General features: G+C 45.4%; 1 protein-coding gene across 2 annotated transcripts in view; it reads left to right on the top strand.

Annotated features, from left to right (window-relative positions):
* MTHFD1L (methylenetetrahydrofolate dehydrogenase (NADP+ dependent) 1 like) overlaps positions 1-16,192 on the top strand; it is a 562,387-nt gene that overhangs the window by 64,386 nt on the left and 481,809 nt on the right. For both annotated transcript variants that reach the window (XM_082251220.1, XM_082251219.1), the window contains exons 7-8: positions 3,759-3,898; positions 9,092-9,185. In XM_082251220.1, the coding sequence (XP_082107346.1) occupies positions 3,759-3,898; positions 9,092-9,185 (234 nt within the window). The remainder of the gene's footprint in view (positions 1-3,758; positions 3,899-9,091; positions 9,186-16,192) is intronic.

Here is a 16,192-nt window from a genome sequence, read left to right as displayed (position 1 = left end):
GGGCAGTGTTTTGCGTTTTTTGTGGGGGGTCCCCCTATTTATTTATTAATGGAGTCTTTAGAGCACGTTTTACCACCTGCCCCCCTCCTTGTCCCAACCATCCATTGGTGCACTGATGGTGGTCCTGGAGTCCTTTGCATGCCGGGTGGAGATGGCTTTTGGGTGGCGGGCTAGCAAAAAAGCACCCTCCGCCTTCCCCCCTGCCAATCTGTCTCCTCATCCTGGATCTGATTTGGCCCCTGTGGATGTGGCCCACCCTGAGGGGTCTGCAGCCACGTGCCCTGATTTTTCAGATGGTGAGAGAAATTCCTCCACACCTGTAGCTGCGCACGGAAATGTGCTCGTGGACGCAAAGATTGTGTCTGTGTGAAACTTTAAAAATTGAGGACCTGGCTGCGGCAGAGTCGCCAGTCCCTTTTTGGCACTCAAAAGCTGTCTAGAGTGCCAAAGGGGTCTCCTTTTTCCTCACTATTTTTACAGATTTGTTGCAAAAGAGTAAAAACGTCCCTTTGTGGTTCCTACACACGCAAAAACGATTTGCGATGAGGTTCCCCTTTGTAGAATCCCTTAAAAGTGGACTGTTCCACCAATGGTGCAACAGGATTGAGGCAGAAGGGATTCCGGTCATTATTGTCGCCACAGACTGGCCTCGCCGGTCTTGGAACCCCGACCTGGTGCGGCTGGTCGCCAACGTCGCATGGAGACTACCTCTCAGGAATGATCTTTTGTCCCAAGGTCCAATCTTCCATCCTGCTTTAGTCTCTGGGTTTGACGGCTTGGCTGTTGAAAGCCAGGTGCTGAAGGACAGAGGTTTGCCGGGTTTGTGATCCTTGTACTGCTGAAAGCTAGGAAGTCTACCTCTAGGAAGATCTACCATTGTACGTGTGACCCGTACATTTTGTGGTGTGAGTCCCTTGGGGTTCAAGCTCCGTGGCTCGGGTCTTATCCCTCCAACAGGGTTAAGCAGAAATTGGCCTTGAAGACTATCAAGGGCCTGGTGTCTGCCTTGGCGGTCTTTCAACGACCCCTGGCCACGCACTCCCTGATGTGTACCGTTTTATTAAGGAAATTCAACATTTGATTCCACCAGTGAGGTCTCCTCTACCGCTTTGGGGTCTGAACTTGGTGCTTTCAGTCCTCCAGAAGCCCCCCTTAGAAAATATTCAGGAGCTTACGCTGTCCCAGAAGATGGCCTTTTTGGTGGCGATTACCTCTGCACGCAGGGTGTAGGAATTGGTGGCATTATGGTGATCCACAAAGATAAGGTGATTCTTTGCCCTATGTCCATCGTTCCTTCCAAAAGTTGTCTGATTTCCATTTGGAGTCTCACCTGACAGTGAGGCACCTTACATTTAAAAATGGCCCCGCCTGGCGCCAACACGTCACTGCGCATGCACCGCTGATGCTCGGCTATTCCTGGGCAGATGGCGCATGCGCGGTGACGTGTTGGCGCCGGGCGGCGCCATTTTTAAAATGTAAGTGAGCCAGTGACTCGAGTATAAGCCGAGAGGGGCTTTTTCAGCGTAAATAAACATGCTAAAAAACTCGGCTTATACTTGAGTATATACAGTGTTTCAGGTGGGCACTCAATTTGTTGGTTGTTGAGCTCCTTTCACCTGGTTGGCTACGGTTCAGTCTTGGGAATTTTTTTTTTTTTTTTTGCTGTTCCCTCCCCTCATGTTTTGACACTGCTTTCGGACGCCCCACTGGTCAAGATTCTCAGGAGCTGTGTCAGTCAATGATGAATGGATTTTACGTTAAAGGCTAACTTATCTTTCGTGGGGGGCAAAAAATGGCAAACAATATAGCGTATACAATTGCGACACACCACATATTTGTGATTGAATGTTTGAAAATTATCTTTCCTTTTCAATCTGCAGCTGTTGTAATTTTCTGAAAATTCAATGCAATATGGCTCACATACATATCACACCCCAGTAACATAATTTCCTGCTTGTGTGATTGGCTCACAAATTTTCCCAAAAGTCTACACTAAGAAGTCAGATTTCAGGCATCCCCTGCAAAGTCATTTTTGGTGAGATACTCCCAATAGGAACACGTCTAAAGGGATGCAGGCTCAGCAGCTTTTCTCATTAGAGCCTTGCAGCTGCCACAGCTGTCTGATTCTCTTTGCATATGTGTTGAGTGGGTCAAATGGGAGTGGTTATATAATTATCAAACAGGGATTTTTTCAGAAAAACAAAAGGTAGGAATCTGCAAGAGTTTTAACATCCTTGTAATGTACAGAGATCACCCAGAGGGGAATTTTTTTTTTTCAACAAAATTGGAGTTATGGAGTTGTAGTAAAAAATCTAATTTTCTCATAATGTCTTAGTATGCGATGCATACTAGCACATTATGATCTTTCCTTGCAGGGATTTTTTTTTTTAACCAACTGCGGTTTACTACCGCTTAAATGGACAGAAATGCAAATTTGTAAGGATAGGAGGGGCGGCATCTAGAGGAACTGATCCCCCTCCATTTGTCTCCTGCAGCCTTTCATCGGCTGCTGGACTGGAGGAAAACTGAGGGGATCGGTTCCTCTTCATGCTGCTCCTCCTATTGACCACCTGCTGTAATCGGGCTCTTGTGCCGTCTCCCGCCCACCCTGTCATCCCGCAGCACTGCTGGGTTACCTCCTCTCTTCTCCCAGCTGCTGCATGAAATGCTTTCAGGATGGAGAGCACGGAAGGGGCTGGTAAATCTGTAACTTACTTGCCCCTTCCTTGTCTTGATGAATAGTCAATGATCCATACCAATCACTGACTTTATTCATAACTGAGGTATAGTAAACTGTTTACTATGCTTCAGTTTGTGAACGGGAAGCCCTGCACAAAGCTAATCTTGCCCATTCATTCTGTTGCTGAGGCTGCAGAGATGGAGATTTTAGGGCTGTATCCAAGGTGGAACATCAGAGGTCTGTTTAGATCCCTGATCTCACCAAACTCCCCCCCCCCCCCCCCCCCATTGGGGCACTTTTAAAGAAGAAAAAAAAATTGTAAACAATAAAATAGTAAAAAAAATATACTGATATCAGTGGCGACACTACCAAAGGTCTCACTTGCAACTGGGCCCTGCCATTCCACCACCGTGGGGGCGGGGGGGGGATGCCCTTTATGTTTTCTTCTGACATACCTGACACTAGCGCTTAGGTGTGCCTGTAGTAAACCTCCTCAGTGAAGTTCATGCCTTATACCTCCCAGATGCTTGCATGTCACCTGTTTTTATGTTTTGTATACTGATTACTATCCTGCAATCCAGAAACAAAAAGCATAAACCTCGAAGGCTCTTGCACAAAGTACTGCTGTGTAGGCATCTGCTTTTTTGGGCGTAATTTCAGGTGTTTGTTTTGCAGATATTTATGCGCAAATTTGTTTGTGCAAATCGTGTGAACAGTACATTCCTAGGGAAAACTCAATAAGATTTGTTTTATATTTGCAATTGTTTGTACGTACCGGTGCAAAATACTGACCGGGAATGCAGATTTTTGTTTTTTTTCCTCAAATATACACAGCACTTGCCGGTGTACAGACAGGCATATTGTAAACCATGCAAGAGGCATAATAGGCACTGGTGACGAGCCTTCTTTTGAATTAAAGTGCTTTTAGGACAGGACAAAATAAAAAGAGAAAATCATGCCCATCCACAACTCCACAAACCATTTATTTTTTTTAGATTATGGAATCTCTCATTTTGTGTGTGTGTGTGGTATAATTTAGGTTTTGCATTTCTTTAATAGCTATTTTTTCTTTTCTTAGTGAACAACTCATTCAATGGGAAGAATGTGTTGATTGTGGGTGCTGATGGTTCCCTGGAGGCTCCCTTGAACTATCTCCTACAGAAGAGAGGTGCTGTCTCTACAATTTGCTCCTGGCAGTCCCAGCAGCTGCAGAATAAGGTACATGGCGGAGGATGAGATGTAGAAGCAGCTGCACCTTCCTCTGTGCAGTCATAACAGTTGCTATCTGGAGTCACTCTAGAAATGTTTACCCAAGCTGTATAGCTGCTGACCTTGGCATGTTTGTTTTAAGGGGAATGGCTTATGTAATTTTTACATAATCTCTGCATTTAGTAAAAGGACTGTACCAAGCACTTTTTACTTTTGAAAGTAGCCATACATCCCGCACTAACTACCTCTACCACAAGAGGGAAGTATGGCTACTTTCAAAAGACTCTTGGACATAAATCTCAAGGATCAGAACATTAAAGGGTATGTGGAATGATTACGCCACACACACCTACACAGCTTGAACTAGATTGACTATTGTCTTTATTCAACCTCAACTACTATGTATGTAAGTTGTATCTGAAATTGGCAAATAACATAACCATACAAGAAATGTATACTTTTTTTTTTTTTTTTTTTTCTTGTAGCATTATGCTAGAAAGTAGCTAGCTATTGCTACTCCCCTTGTTGTATCTAAGCTGTGCTGTTGGCATGGTGTAAAAGGTGTGCATAAAAATTAAATATTTGTGTGCTGGGTGCACAGAATTTATATGTTCTTATATGTAATATTTTTTTGTATCTTTCTTTTTTTTTCTCCATTTATTTGAGAAAATTCAAATCCAGTAAAAAAAATTAATTATCCAGATGAGTACTACTCTAGGATCATAGCTGGAGGTGCGCATCTTCACTGGCCTCACGATTCGATAACGCAATGCATCACGATTACTGCCCATAGTTTTCATCAAAAATTCAAGCAGTCTGAACTCAAATCGTGTGTTTTTTTTTTTTTTTTTTTTTTTTTTTTTTTATCTGTTCCTAAAAAGATGACAACACTCCCTGCATGTAGCAAAGTCTAAACACAGCAGACAACAACAAAGGAGCGCTAGGCTCCCCCCAATATACTAGAGGAGATGGTCAGAGACTGCAGACATGTTACGAGAGGGTCAGAGACTGCAGACCTGATACAAGAGAGGGTCAGAGACTGCAGACCTGATGCAAGAGCGGGTCCGAGACTGCAGACCTGATGCAAGAGCGGGTCCGAGACTGCAGACCTGATGCAAGAGCGGGTCCGAGACTGCAGACCTGATGCAAGAGCGGGTCCGAGACTGCAGACCTGATGCAAGAGCGGGTCCGAGACTGCAGACCTGATGCAAGAGCGGGTCCGAGACTGCAGAGATACTACAGGAGACAGTCAACAGTTAAAGTGTGTTTTTTTATTTTCAAGAAAAAATAGCCTTTAGTATCATCTTAAACCGCACTATAATAATAAAAGAATATATTCTCCTGAAAGTACAGTATATACACTGCAGGGGGGGATATAAGCAGCTAAAGGTAAATTAATTGCTGTTGAGTAGATATACTGTTGGGTATTTGCTGCTGGAGATAAATATGTTGCTGATGGAGAAAAACAATTGGATAAAATATGTAGCCAATAGTTTTGCACCTTCTTGCCATTGCTACCATATCCTTGGCTGAATGAGTTATATCGCCATTGTTAAATTGGAAAGACACCTGTGGGGGGTTAATGACTTTAGTACCTGCCGTGCCAAGTACCCGTTGACAGTCAGTGTGTGGGGAGGACTGAGGACAAGCACGTCCAGTATTCCGGGAGACTGGGACGTTCACTCAGGCCTCCCTCAGCAGCCTGCAACACGAATGCCAGGCCGCTGGAAATGACATCAGCGGCTAGGCAGTAGGCGGGAAAAGAGGGCATGGCTAACGCCCATGGCTCCCGATGACAGTCTGAGAGTGTGGGGAGGACTGAGGACGAGTGCGTCCAGGTGCAGCCTGCAACACAGGAACGCCGGCTAGGCAGGAGGTGGGAAAAGAGGGCGCAGCTAACGCACATGGCTCCTCTTTCAAAATGCTCCTCTTGCTTTGAGGAGAGGCTGGGCGTTGGATGACGTCATCCGCTATAATGGATTGGGGCGGTTCGTAGCATCAATGCAGAATCAGACGGATGAATCGCGATGCATCAATTCTACGATTTTATTCGGCACCCCTAGTCATAGCTATATTTTCCTCACATTTTCATTTGTCTTTACATTCCTCTAAAATTGCATTGGTAAGGATGTGTGACAAAGTATTTGTCTGGTGGACTTGATCAACTCAGCTGTGTATTACTGTTAGTACAATGTATGCTACAATACAATTTGCCCATTCAATATTTGAGACCTTAATTCATGAAAATAAGAAAGACCTACTGTAGAAGTAACTTGGAGTGCAGAAGACTTGGCTTCCCGGAAGGTCAGGGGCCCCAGTACAGCAAATGCCCAATGCACATTATTTGCCATTTCAATGTATTTGGCTGAAAAAAGCATACTTTGGTCTCTTTCAGATGAGTGGTCGGGGGCAGTAAAAACCAGCAACTGAGCAGCGGTTTGACCACCCACAGGAACTGTAAATAAACAGTTGGCTGGGGCTGTTCACATGCTGTATCCATGATGCTTTGCTTTCTGGCCACGATATTTTTACTCGGGGTGAAGAATTTGACACCGCTTGTCAAACTTGCCCAGTTTGTCTAATGGGGCCATGGTGCTGCATTATAGGGTTGTGTTTTGGTTGAATTCGGACCTGAAACGGACCAGAAGACTCACGCAAATTTCCTGCAAACTGCTCTAAAACTGTCCCGGAGCTGTGTGAACTGACTCCATTGATGACTGGTCACAGGCTCCTGACACACAAATTGGATGCAGGTAAACCCCCCTTCCAATTCACACCAGTGTGAACCCAGCCTTGATCTTGCAGAGCTAAAAGCAATGCAAAACGTAAGGGGTACATCTATTCTCACAATCATTGTCACGGCATATTACAGATGCAAAATTGTAAATTTAAGATAAATGCATTATAAGGTTTAGTGAGGCAGTGAGGAGGAGAAAACTCTTCACCACCTGTTAAAAGCCCCCTGAAAAGTGATCTGCAAGCAGATTGCTCTTCAGAGGGCACAACACTCCATAGCCAGTATAAAAACCTTTTCTTTCACATACATTTCTGCTCTTGAATTTGCTGCTTTAGTTTGTAGGCTTAATGAGACGTGGACAGGGCAACCAAATTGTTCTGAAATATAAGGTTCCTGTACCTTCTTTACCTCTCTGAAAGATTTTTCAGTCAATGAAGTTGTCTCAGGCTAATAGAGGATAAATTATACATGCACATTATTTTTTACACTTTTTTTTTTTTCAAGTTTAGAAACAAGGCAAGTCACGAGCCTTGAATCTGTGGCAAATGGCTGTAAATCTATGTAGTACACAGGGATGTTTTGCATAGAAACCTATTACCAAGCAAATATGAGATACACCAAAGCACGAACGAGTCTTGAAATGACAAAAGAACCACATTTTTATTTGCCTGGTTTAGGTCAGGATATAAGGAGTAGCGTCTTTAACGATTAGAGTCCAACTTCATCTGGTTAGGTGGCTCTCCTCTACCAGGACCCTTACAGTGCAATTTGGGTGGTCTTGGAGTCCAAATTGTCTTTTTATAGGGAGAATAATGTAGAATACATCTGCTGTTGTGTTTTCAGGGGTTTCAAGCAACCCCCCCCCCTTCATCGGGGCTACAGCAAAATAATGAAATGTGAAATAAGCATAAAAAAACTTCAATGGTTCATGATCAATTGATTTTTTAAATTAAATAAACCTATGTGTGGATAAAGATTTTATTGCAAAACATGGATTACTATAAACACATGAAATATATTTTAAATAAACTGTATACTGATGGATATAAATCTAGACAAATACTTATTTGGTAAACTAGTAACACAATATTAAGTAAAAATGGATTATGTAATATTAATAAAAAAAAAATTGTCCTAAAATACTATAACTCCTCCCCCAGGACATGAGGGGGAGGGGGGGGGGCTCAGGTGAGCAGAGATGAGAGCACTAAATGCAGCCAACACAAGCTACACCGGCCAAACATCTCCCTGGGATGTCACCTCACACAGCTCCATGTCTCTTCCTCGGGAAGACACATTCACCACCACCACCGGCGATAACTGGTGTCAGCTACAGACAGGATACCGAGCCGCTGCCGTCCGGACCAGCCTGTCGAGGCAAAAGCGAGAGACGCAGGTAGCCCAGCCACCTGACGCCTTGCCTGACTGGCAAATCACAGATGAGAATCCAGCAGCCCGTCCAACCAGCGCTCTGAATACAGGGGCAGGCTTTGCTTGTAAGACAAAAAAAAAGACCGTAAGGAGATGGCCAATAGGGTTGAAGGAGGAGGGACCTGATTGGAGATTCCCAGCGATTGGCGTGCATCGTGGCCAATCGTTTGGCGACTCCTACACTCTATGTTCACGTCTGGTGCCAACAGTGAATGGGCTGACAAGGCCAGGCGCCAGGACGCAATTTCTAGTTGCAATTGCGACCTGGCGCCTGGGGTTTGTTGAGCTCTGACCTTGAATTGCTCACAAGTTTGCTTGTTTGGGATCCGAAAAGAACTGTTATCTGCTAACATGAGATGAACTAAACTACTGCAAATGCCCCATTTGGTCAGAAGCAAATTTAATTTAATGAACATGATGTTCGGTTTACATCCACTTGGAGGCAGCAAATTCCATGAAGTGGAACTTAAATGCTTTTACAGCTGTACATTTTTTTCTTTTTTCTCCCCTCTGTTGAATGAATTGTCAGATCTGGACAAGATAGTTTTGGGGTTTTTTTTCAAACAGCTGATGAATTCTGCTAAAAAGTTGTAATATGCTGTCTTCTACAGATGACCCATCCTACAGGGCATGATCGGGGGCATTGCTAGGATCCTGGAACACCCAGGGCTCCCTAAAGCACACCTCCCGCATAGAATTAAAACTTTGCTAAACCTCCTTTTTAAACCAGAACTTTGTTTAAAATTAGAAGGGAGAACCTCAAGGCAGGGTAAAGAAATCCATTTGGTAGTTCAGTGCAGCAGAAGCTCAGGCAGGAATCTAGGGGCTTACTGGACTTCTGGCTGCATCAGCTTGTATTTCTCGGTATAGTTTACACATTTCTCCATGTGTGCCTTTTAAGAAAACAAAACTATCATAGAGATGTGCTGAATAAGTGTGTTTATATTTTTGCCCAGACATGCCTTTTAAAGAACCTAGATGTTTAGGAGTCTAAAATACTAATGTATTTTTTTTTTTTTTTGTCCATTTTTAAGCTTGGTGCAGCTAATGTTGTTGTTATGGGCAGTACAAAGCCTCAGGAGATTCCGGTTAGCTGGATAAAACCTGGAACAGCGGTAGTCTTTGCAGGTAAGGACCATGATCATGTCTAACTTCTAAAACTGATGCTCATGCACACTGGATGTTTTTTTTTTTTTTTTTTGTGCTGCTCCTAGGGACATTTGTTTTGTTGTGTGCTTTTTTTTTTTTTTTTTTTTTTTTTTTTTTTTTTTCTGCCTCTAAACACCCCTGCATTTAGAGGTTTAAAAAAGTTTAGAGGCTGAAAAAAAAACTTTCAGCTGGTGTGTCCAAGAGTAGAAGAGTTTTGGCAGGGAAAAAAAAGTTTGACATACCTAAAACACTCCTAAGCACTAGGTGCATTTAGCACTTAAGCGATAAATCATTTCAATGGGCAGAATAGGTTAATATTGCCAATGAAATGAATTAATGCCAAAGCAATTGATGTGCTTAAACACGTTACACAAGTTTACAAGCGTCAAGCTTTTTTTTTTTTTTTTTTTTAAATTCACTATTAGGTTTTAGGAAACATTGCAATACATAAAACAAAAGTATAAAAATATATTTGTATAACATAGGAGTAAACTGCACAGAGTAGCAGTGACGGTGGAGAGGTTTGAGATTCCATCCTACGACCGCCTACCGAACTTCAGAATGCAGACCATCCTCAAAGGAGGACAAACCTATGTGGGGGAGATTACTGATCATAACAAAGCGAGTATGCTCCATCACCCCAGGGTGTGAAGCAACATTGAAATATAAAAAAAACCTATGGGTGGAAACTGCACAAGGCAGTACAGCCAGCCCTCCTGTACTTGGCCCGGGTCCCATCAGTTCAAAAGGGGGGCCCAGGCACACGCCGAGAAGGTGGGCTGGCTATACTGCCTTATTGCAGATACCAATCCTCCTCTGCCTCCCCCCTGCAGCACTGCCAGCTTCTCCTCCTTTCTCCCTTTGACTTGGCTGCAGAGGGCTTGGTTCTAGCACATGCGTCCCTTCCAACTGCTGTCCGGGCCCTGCTGTGTGCCCCTTTTCCCCCCACAGCGCTAGCAGCTTCCCTCCTCTCCTGCCGACAGCTGCTTCGGGCACACGGGGATGTTTCAGGATGGAGAGTGGGGGTAGGCTTTATGGGGCCCTGTGATTTCTAACCGCAGCCCTGAAACTGCATAAATGGAAGTAACAGCCATTAAGGTTGGCGATTGTATAAAAGGCACTCTATAAACCAAGATCGGTTGTGTTCATAGGAGACACATAACATGGCTACATAAATAGTGTTCATTAAACACAGGCAGGCTAAGTTGTTTCAGGGGGCCTAAGCAATGAGAAGGGGTTTAGGATTAGGACCTCCTGAGGTGCCCACCTGGCAAAATCTTAACCGCTGAAGCAAGCTGAGCAAGGATTACACAAGCATCAGGCTGGGGTGCATCTCTGGTGTCACCGCGACCTGTGTGATTCTGTTTGCAGGATCCTGAAGACGCCTGTCTCCAGTCGCCAGGGCGTTGTGGCAGTGGAATAAATGCCCTGGACCGTCCAGTCAGGGTAGTCTATCGCTTGGAGCTCCAAAGTCTCTCAAACTTTAAGCAGATCATCCATATTGATAAGGGTGTCCGTCTGGTGTATAATCTCGAGTTCGTGGTTGCATAAGTGTTCTCTTTGACTGGCCTGGGGAAAAAGGATGCCCATGCTCCATCAAAATCAGCGTGGTTTACCTCTTGCAGCTTTCCTCGTTGCCTTCTTCAGGAAATACTTGTGCAATTTGCAGATGACCCTGAGTCTATTAACATCTTGCAGGACAGGCAGAAGGGTTCTGTGAACTCGATCTATCTCCATCTTAAGTGGGGCCATGTCACCAATACTTAAAATAGGTCTTGGACAGTGGGAAACAAATCTGGTGTCCTCATGCCGTTTGCCTTTCTCGCTAGGCTGAAATAGACCAGTCTTGACCGGTCTCCATGGTCTGTACCTGGTTACGCAGGGCCGTGGTATCCTCTTTGAGCCCTTATATAGGTCCCTCTCAAAAAATTAGCATATTGTGATAAAGTTCATTATTTTCTGTAATGTACTGATAAACATTAGACTTTCATATATTTTAGATTCATTACACAAAACTGAAGTAGTGCAAGCCTTTTATTGTTTTAATATTGAGGATTTTGGCATACAGCTCATGAAAACCCCAAATTCCTATCTCAAAATTAGCATATTTCATCCGACCAATAAAAGAAAAAAGTGTTTTTAATACAAAAGTCAACCTTCAAATTATGTTAAGTTATGCACTCAATACTTGGTTGGGAATCCTTTTGCAGAAATGACTGCTTCAATGCGGCGTGGCATGGAGGCAATCAGCCTGTGGCACTGCTGAGGTGTTATGGAGGCCCAGGATGCTTCGATAGTGGCCTTGAGCTCATCCAGAGTGTTGGGTCTTGTGTGTCAACTTTCTCTTCACAACATCCCACAGATTCTCTATGGGGTTCAGGTCAGGAGAGTTGGCAGGCCAATTGAGCGCAGTAATACCATGGTCCGTAAACCATTTACCAGTGGTTTTGGCACTGTGAGCAGGTGCAAGGTCGTTCTGTAAAATGAAATCTTCATCGCCATAAAGCTTTTCAGCAGATGGAAGCATGAAGTGCTCCAAAATCTCCTGATAGCTAGCTAGCTGCATTGACCCTGCCCTTGATAAAACACAGTGGACCAACACCAGCAGCTGACATGGCACCCCAGGCCATCACTGACTGTGGGTACTTGACACTGGACTTCAGGCATTTTGGCATTTCCCCCTCCCCAGTCTTCCTCAGGGTCCGGTCACCTCTTCTCGTTGTGCAGCGTTTTCTGCCACACTTTTTCCTTTCCACAGACTTCCCACTGAGGTGCCTTGATACAGCACTCTGGGAACAGCCTATTCGTTCAGAAATTTCTTTCTGTGTCTTACCCTCTTGCTTCAGGGTGTCAATGATGGCCTTCTGGACAGCAGTCAGGTCGGCAGTCTTACCCATGATTGCGGTTTTGAGTAATGAACCAGGCTGGGAGTTTTTAAAAGCCTCAGGAATCTTTTGCAGGTGTTTAGAGTTAATTAGTTGATTCAGATGATTAGGTTAATAGCTCGTTTAGAGAACCTTTTCATGATATGCTAATTTTTTGAGATAGGAATTTTGGGTTTTCATGAGCTGTATGCCAAAATCATCAATATTAAAACAATAAAAGGCTTGCACTAAAGTTGTGTGTAATGAATCTAAAATATATGAAAGTCTAATGTTTATCAGTACATTACAGAAAATAATGAACTTTATCACAATATGCAAATTTTTTGAGAGGGACCTGTATAGCCTGTTTGCATGAAAGTTCCACAGAAGCAAATAGCTGAGCAATATCGGCTTTAGTTGGGACAACCCTGATATATTCTTTCAGATCCCAATCTTTCTCTGTCCCCCATGTCAGATGTTGTGGAATGTGCAGGGCTATAGTAAGGTACCTGGTGCTATGCAGAAGGCATGGCGTGGTCTCCCTCTCTCCAGAGGCAAGCAGGCGGTGTTCTGGATGCCATCTTGGTGGTAGTTCCAAGCCAGGCTGAGGGAGCAGGAAAGAAGAGCCTCTCCAATGCACCCGAGTGCAGCTGCCACCAGGTGGTTGAGAGGCAGGTTGGTGCTTTGCAGGCATCACCAGCAGCCAAGGAGGTGAGCTGTGATGGGGAAACACTCAGGGATATCAGAAGCTCAGCTACCCCACTCTATCCTGGTCATGCCCCCCCCCCCCCCCACAAGCATTTTTTCTGCCCAAACTCCGCTACCAGGAGGAAAGGAGTCTATGCAAAAAACGTCCCGTGTGCATGCCTAAAATAACTTTTTTTTTGTTGTCTCGAAGTGCAGATCAAAGCTTTTGTTTTGGTGTGCTTTGATCTCTGCAGGCAAGTGCAAACATTTTGCAAGATTAACCCAACTTCTACCAGGGTACATCTTTAAATGGTACATCAGTTGGCACACATTCTCCTGTTTTAGTGACCACTGTAAAATTTTGCATGGTCACAGGACAGTAAATCTCTCAACCTGGACTTTGACCACAACAAAAACCTGATAGTGGTTATACTCCCTACTCCACCCCGAGCAGTAAGACTTTTACTTGAAAAATAGTGTTTTTAGATCTTGTGGTCTTCAGTACATGTGAGGTATTTTATGTAATTCCTACATTTAGGCAAGCATTTTTGGTGCAGGACAAATGCAAATCGCCCAAAAAATCTGAAAATGTGTAGTCTGTGTAACTTATTTTTCTCTTTCGTTCGACAGGAGTAGTTCATTGACACCAAGCCTATGGGGCAGTCCCAGGGGATATACTCCCACTTCCTGCTATAGGCACCAAGTTGTTTGTTTTTTTTTTTTTTTTTTCTGCTCAGTCAGGAGTAAGGACCTACTTCCTTGGATCTCCGGTTCTAACATTTTTTTCTTTTTTTAAAACAATTTTTTTTTTCCTCTTTTTAATATTTTCTGTTCCTGTGAGAACTACAATCAACTGCTGGACTGGGAGATGCACTGGATATTTTAGATCCTTGAGGTCTCTCCAGTCCAGCCAGCAAGCGTGACACAATCTCCGATCTGGACTAGATCGGCAGCGACATAGCCCCACTGGACGGGGCCTGGCCTGCTGGCAGGCCAAGCTGTCCGACCTGCTGAAGCTGACAGAGCTGCTGACGGGCATTCGCCTTCCCCCACTGCCCTGGTGGTCGGCTCCTACTGGGCCAAGTGGCTGCTTTGGGCGCTGCCGTTGGGGGGCGGCCTCAGTGAGTTTAGCTGAAGCCCCCAACTCTCTCCCTGAGCATCTACTGGACTGTGAATCCAGGCAAATGCGGCTGGGCCTCCACTGAAATTTAGGCTGTGACCTGCTGGGCCATATGGTCAGCTTGACGCCTCCCTTGAACCGGGTGGTGCTGTGGGGGGGCAGATCCACCTGTGGTGGGCTCCCAGGTCTCCTGGCTGTATAAATCCACCCTAATTCTGGTGGAGGAGTCTACGGTTTTTCAAAGATCCTTTTGACAGGAGAGCCAAGACTTTGGTCTGCCACATGTTTACTGTGGCCGGTTTGATCCTTAGGCCGATGTTCACCATCGCATTGGTGCACCAGACTTTAACCGAGTGGGCAAAACTTTTGCGCCAGGATGTGGAGGGGGAACAGCTTCTTCATGCCTTTGTGGAGCTGGCGGACCAGTTGGTCCAGGGGTTGCAGTTCGTCTGTGATGTCTCCCTGGATGCGGCTGTCTGTGACAGCAGTGGTCCTTTGGTGTAGAATATGGTTTTAATGCTGGTCTGCAGACTAGACTTCTAAGAAGGCCTTATCTGATCTTCCCTTTGTGGGGGGTCACCTGTTGGGATCCTCCCTGCATGATATCGTTAAGCAGGATCGAAGTCATAAGGACCTCCTCCGGAGGTTCCAATAGGACCTGGTCTGGTAAGCCTTCCGGACCCGTGGACCTCCCTCATTCGAGACAAGTGGGTCCACAAGATAATTCGGTCGGGGTACAAGATCAAGTTTCAGGCCTATCTTCCAGAAAGGTGCTTTCCTTCCTACCTGCATTTATCCCTAGACTGCAGGCGAGGGTTTTTTCGGGACGATGCTACCTGCTACTACAAGGGGTGATAGTTCTGCTCTGAGAATTGGAACGTTTTTGTTTTTTTCCTGGGTTTTATTCGAACATATTTACAGGTCCCAGGTAGGAAAGCGAGGTACGTCCAAAATTGGACCTCAAAGCTCTGAATTGCTTGTGTGGGTACAGCTGTTCCAAATGGAGTCCATTCGTATGGTAGTGGCATCCCTACATCAGGGGGATCTTCTGGCCTCTACCGATATCAAGGATGCTTACCTTCATATTCCAATATGTTGGTCATCTGCGCCTCCTCCACTTGCCGTGGGCGAGGAGCATTATCAAGGTTTTAACACAGTGTTGGCCCTGGTGTCGGCATTGTTGCGCCAGCGGGGGATTGCGATACTGGAGTGCCTGGAAGATCTTCTGCGAGCAGAGTCTCCGACTACTCTGACGGATAACCGGGAGATTACTGTGCAGACTGTGCAGGAGTTCGGTTGTAAATTAAATTTCCAGGTATTGGCTCTCGGCCTGCTCTGGACTCGGCCACAGCCAGGGTGTTCCTCCCATGGGACAAGCTACAAAATCTGTAGGATGAATCCCGTCTCTAGACAATCTGATCCTGTTGAGCAGAGGTAAGAGAGGGTCTCTGGTTCAGTGGCTTTGCTCTCTGATGCTTCGAAAGGGAAAATCTTCCTTCCCCTGTACTGGACAGTGGTCACCACGGATGCCAGCCTGTCCGAGTGGAGTGGCGTTTTTGGCAAGGATTGTGCTTGGGGGGTCTGAACTCTGGTAGAATCCATACTACAGATCAATATACTGGACATTTCCTCCGGAGGTGTTTCATCAGTTGGGTCTCCGGTGGGGAACTCCCAAGGTGGTCTTGTTGGTCTCTCGTCTCAGTAGGAAGGTGCTTAGGTTTGTGGCACGGTCTCGGGATTCTCTAGTCGATGCTACAGACGCACTGCACTGGTGGCTCCTTCGGGGCCAGTATCTGTTCTGTCTTTCCTCTTCTTGCATAGGTTCGGGGCAGAAGGGATTACGGCCAGCCTAGTGGCTCCAGACTGGCCCTGCTGGTCTTGGTACGCAGATCTGATATGGTTAGTCGCCGATGCTCATGGAGACTTCCTCTTAGAGATCTGTTGGCCCAAGGGCCACTCTTCCATCTTGCATTTCAGTCACTGACTTAACGGCTTGGCTGTCGGAAGCCTGGTGCTGAAGGATAGTGGGTTATCCGAACCGGTGATTCCCACACTGCTGCAAGGTAGTAAATCTACTTTTAAGAATTACCGTCGTGTTTGAGGAGCGTACTTTGTGGGTGGGAATCGCTTGGGTTCACCCCTGCTCCTTTTCGGTGACTCAGTTTGGCTTTCCTCCAACGAGGTGTTGAGCAGCGCCTGGCCTCGGGGTACGATCAAGGGACAAGTTCGGCCTTGGTGGTTTTTTCACTCTTTTGGCTATGCATTCTTTGGTTCGCACCTTGTTTAGGTGGTTCGCCACTTGGCTCCCTCACTGC

The sequence above is a fragment of the Pelophylax lessonae genome, assembly GCF_965119305.1.
Source record: "Pelophylax lessonae genome assembly, chromosome: 3".
Classification (NCBI taxonomy): domain Eukaryota; kingdom Metazoa; phylum Chordata; class Amphibia; order Anura; family Ranidae; genus Pelophylax; species Pelophylax lessonae.
This window is presented reverse-complemented; position numbering and strand designations above follow the sequence as displayed.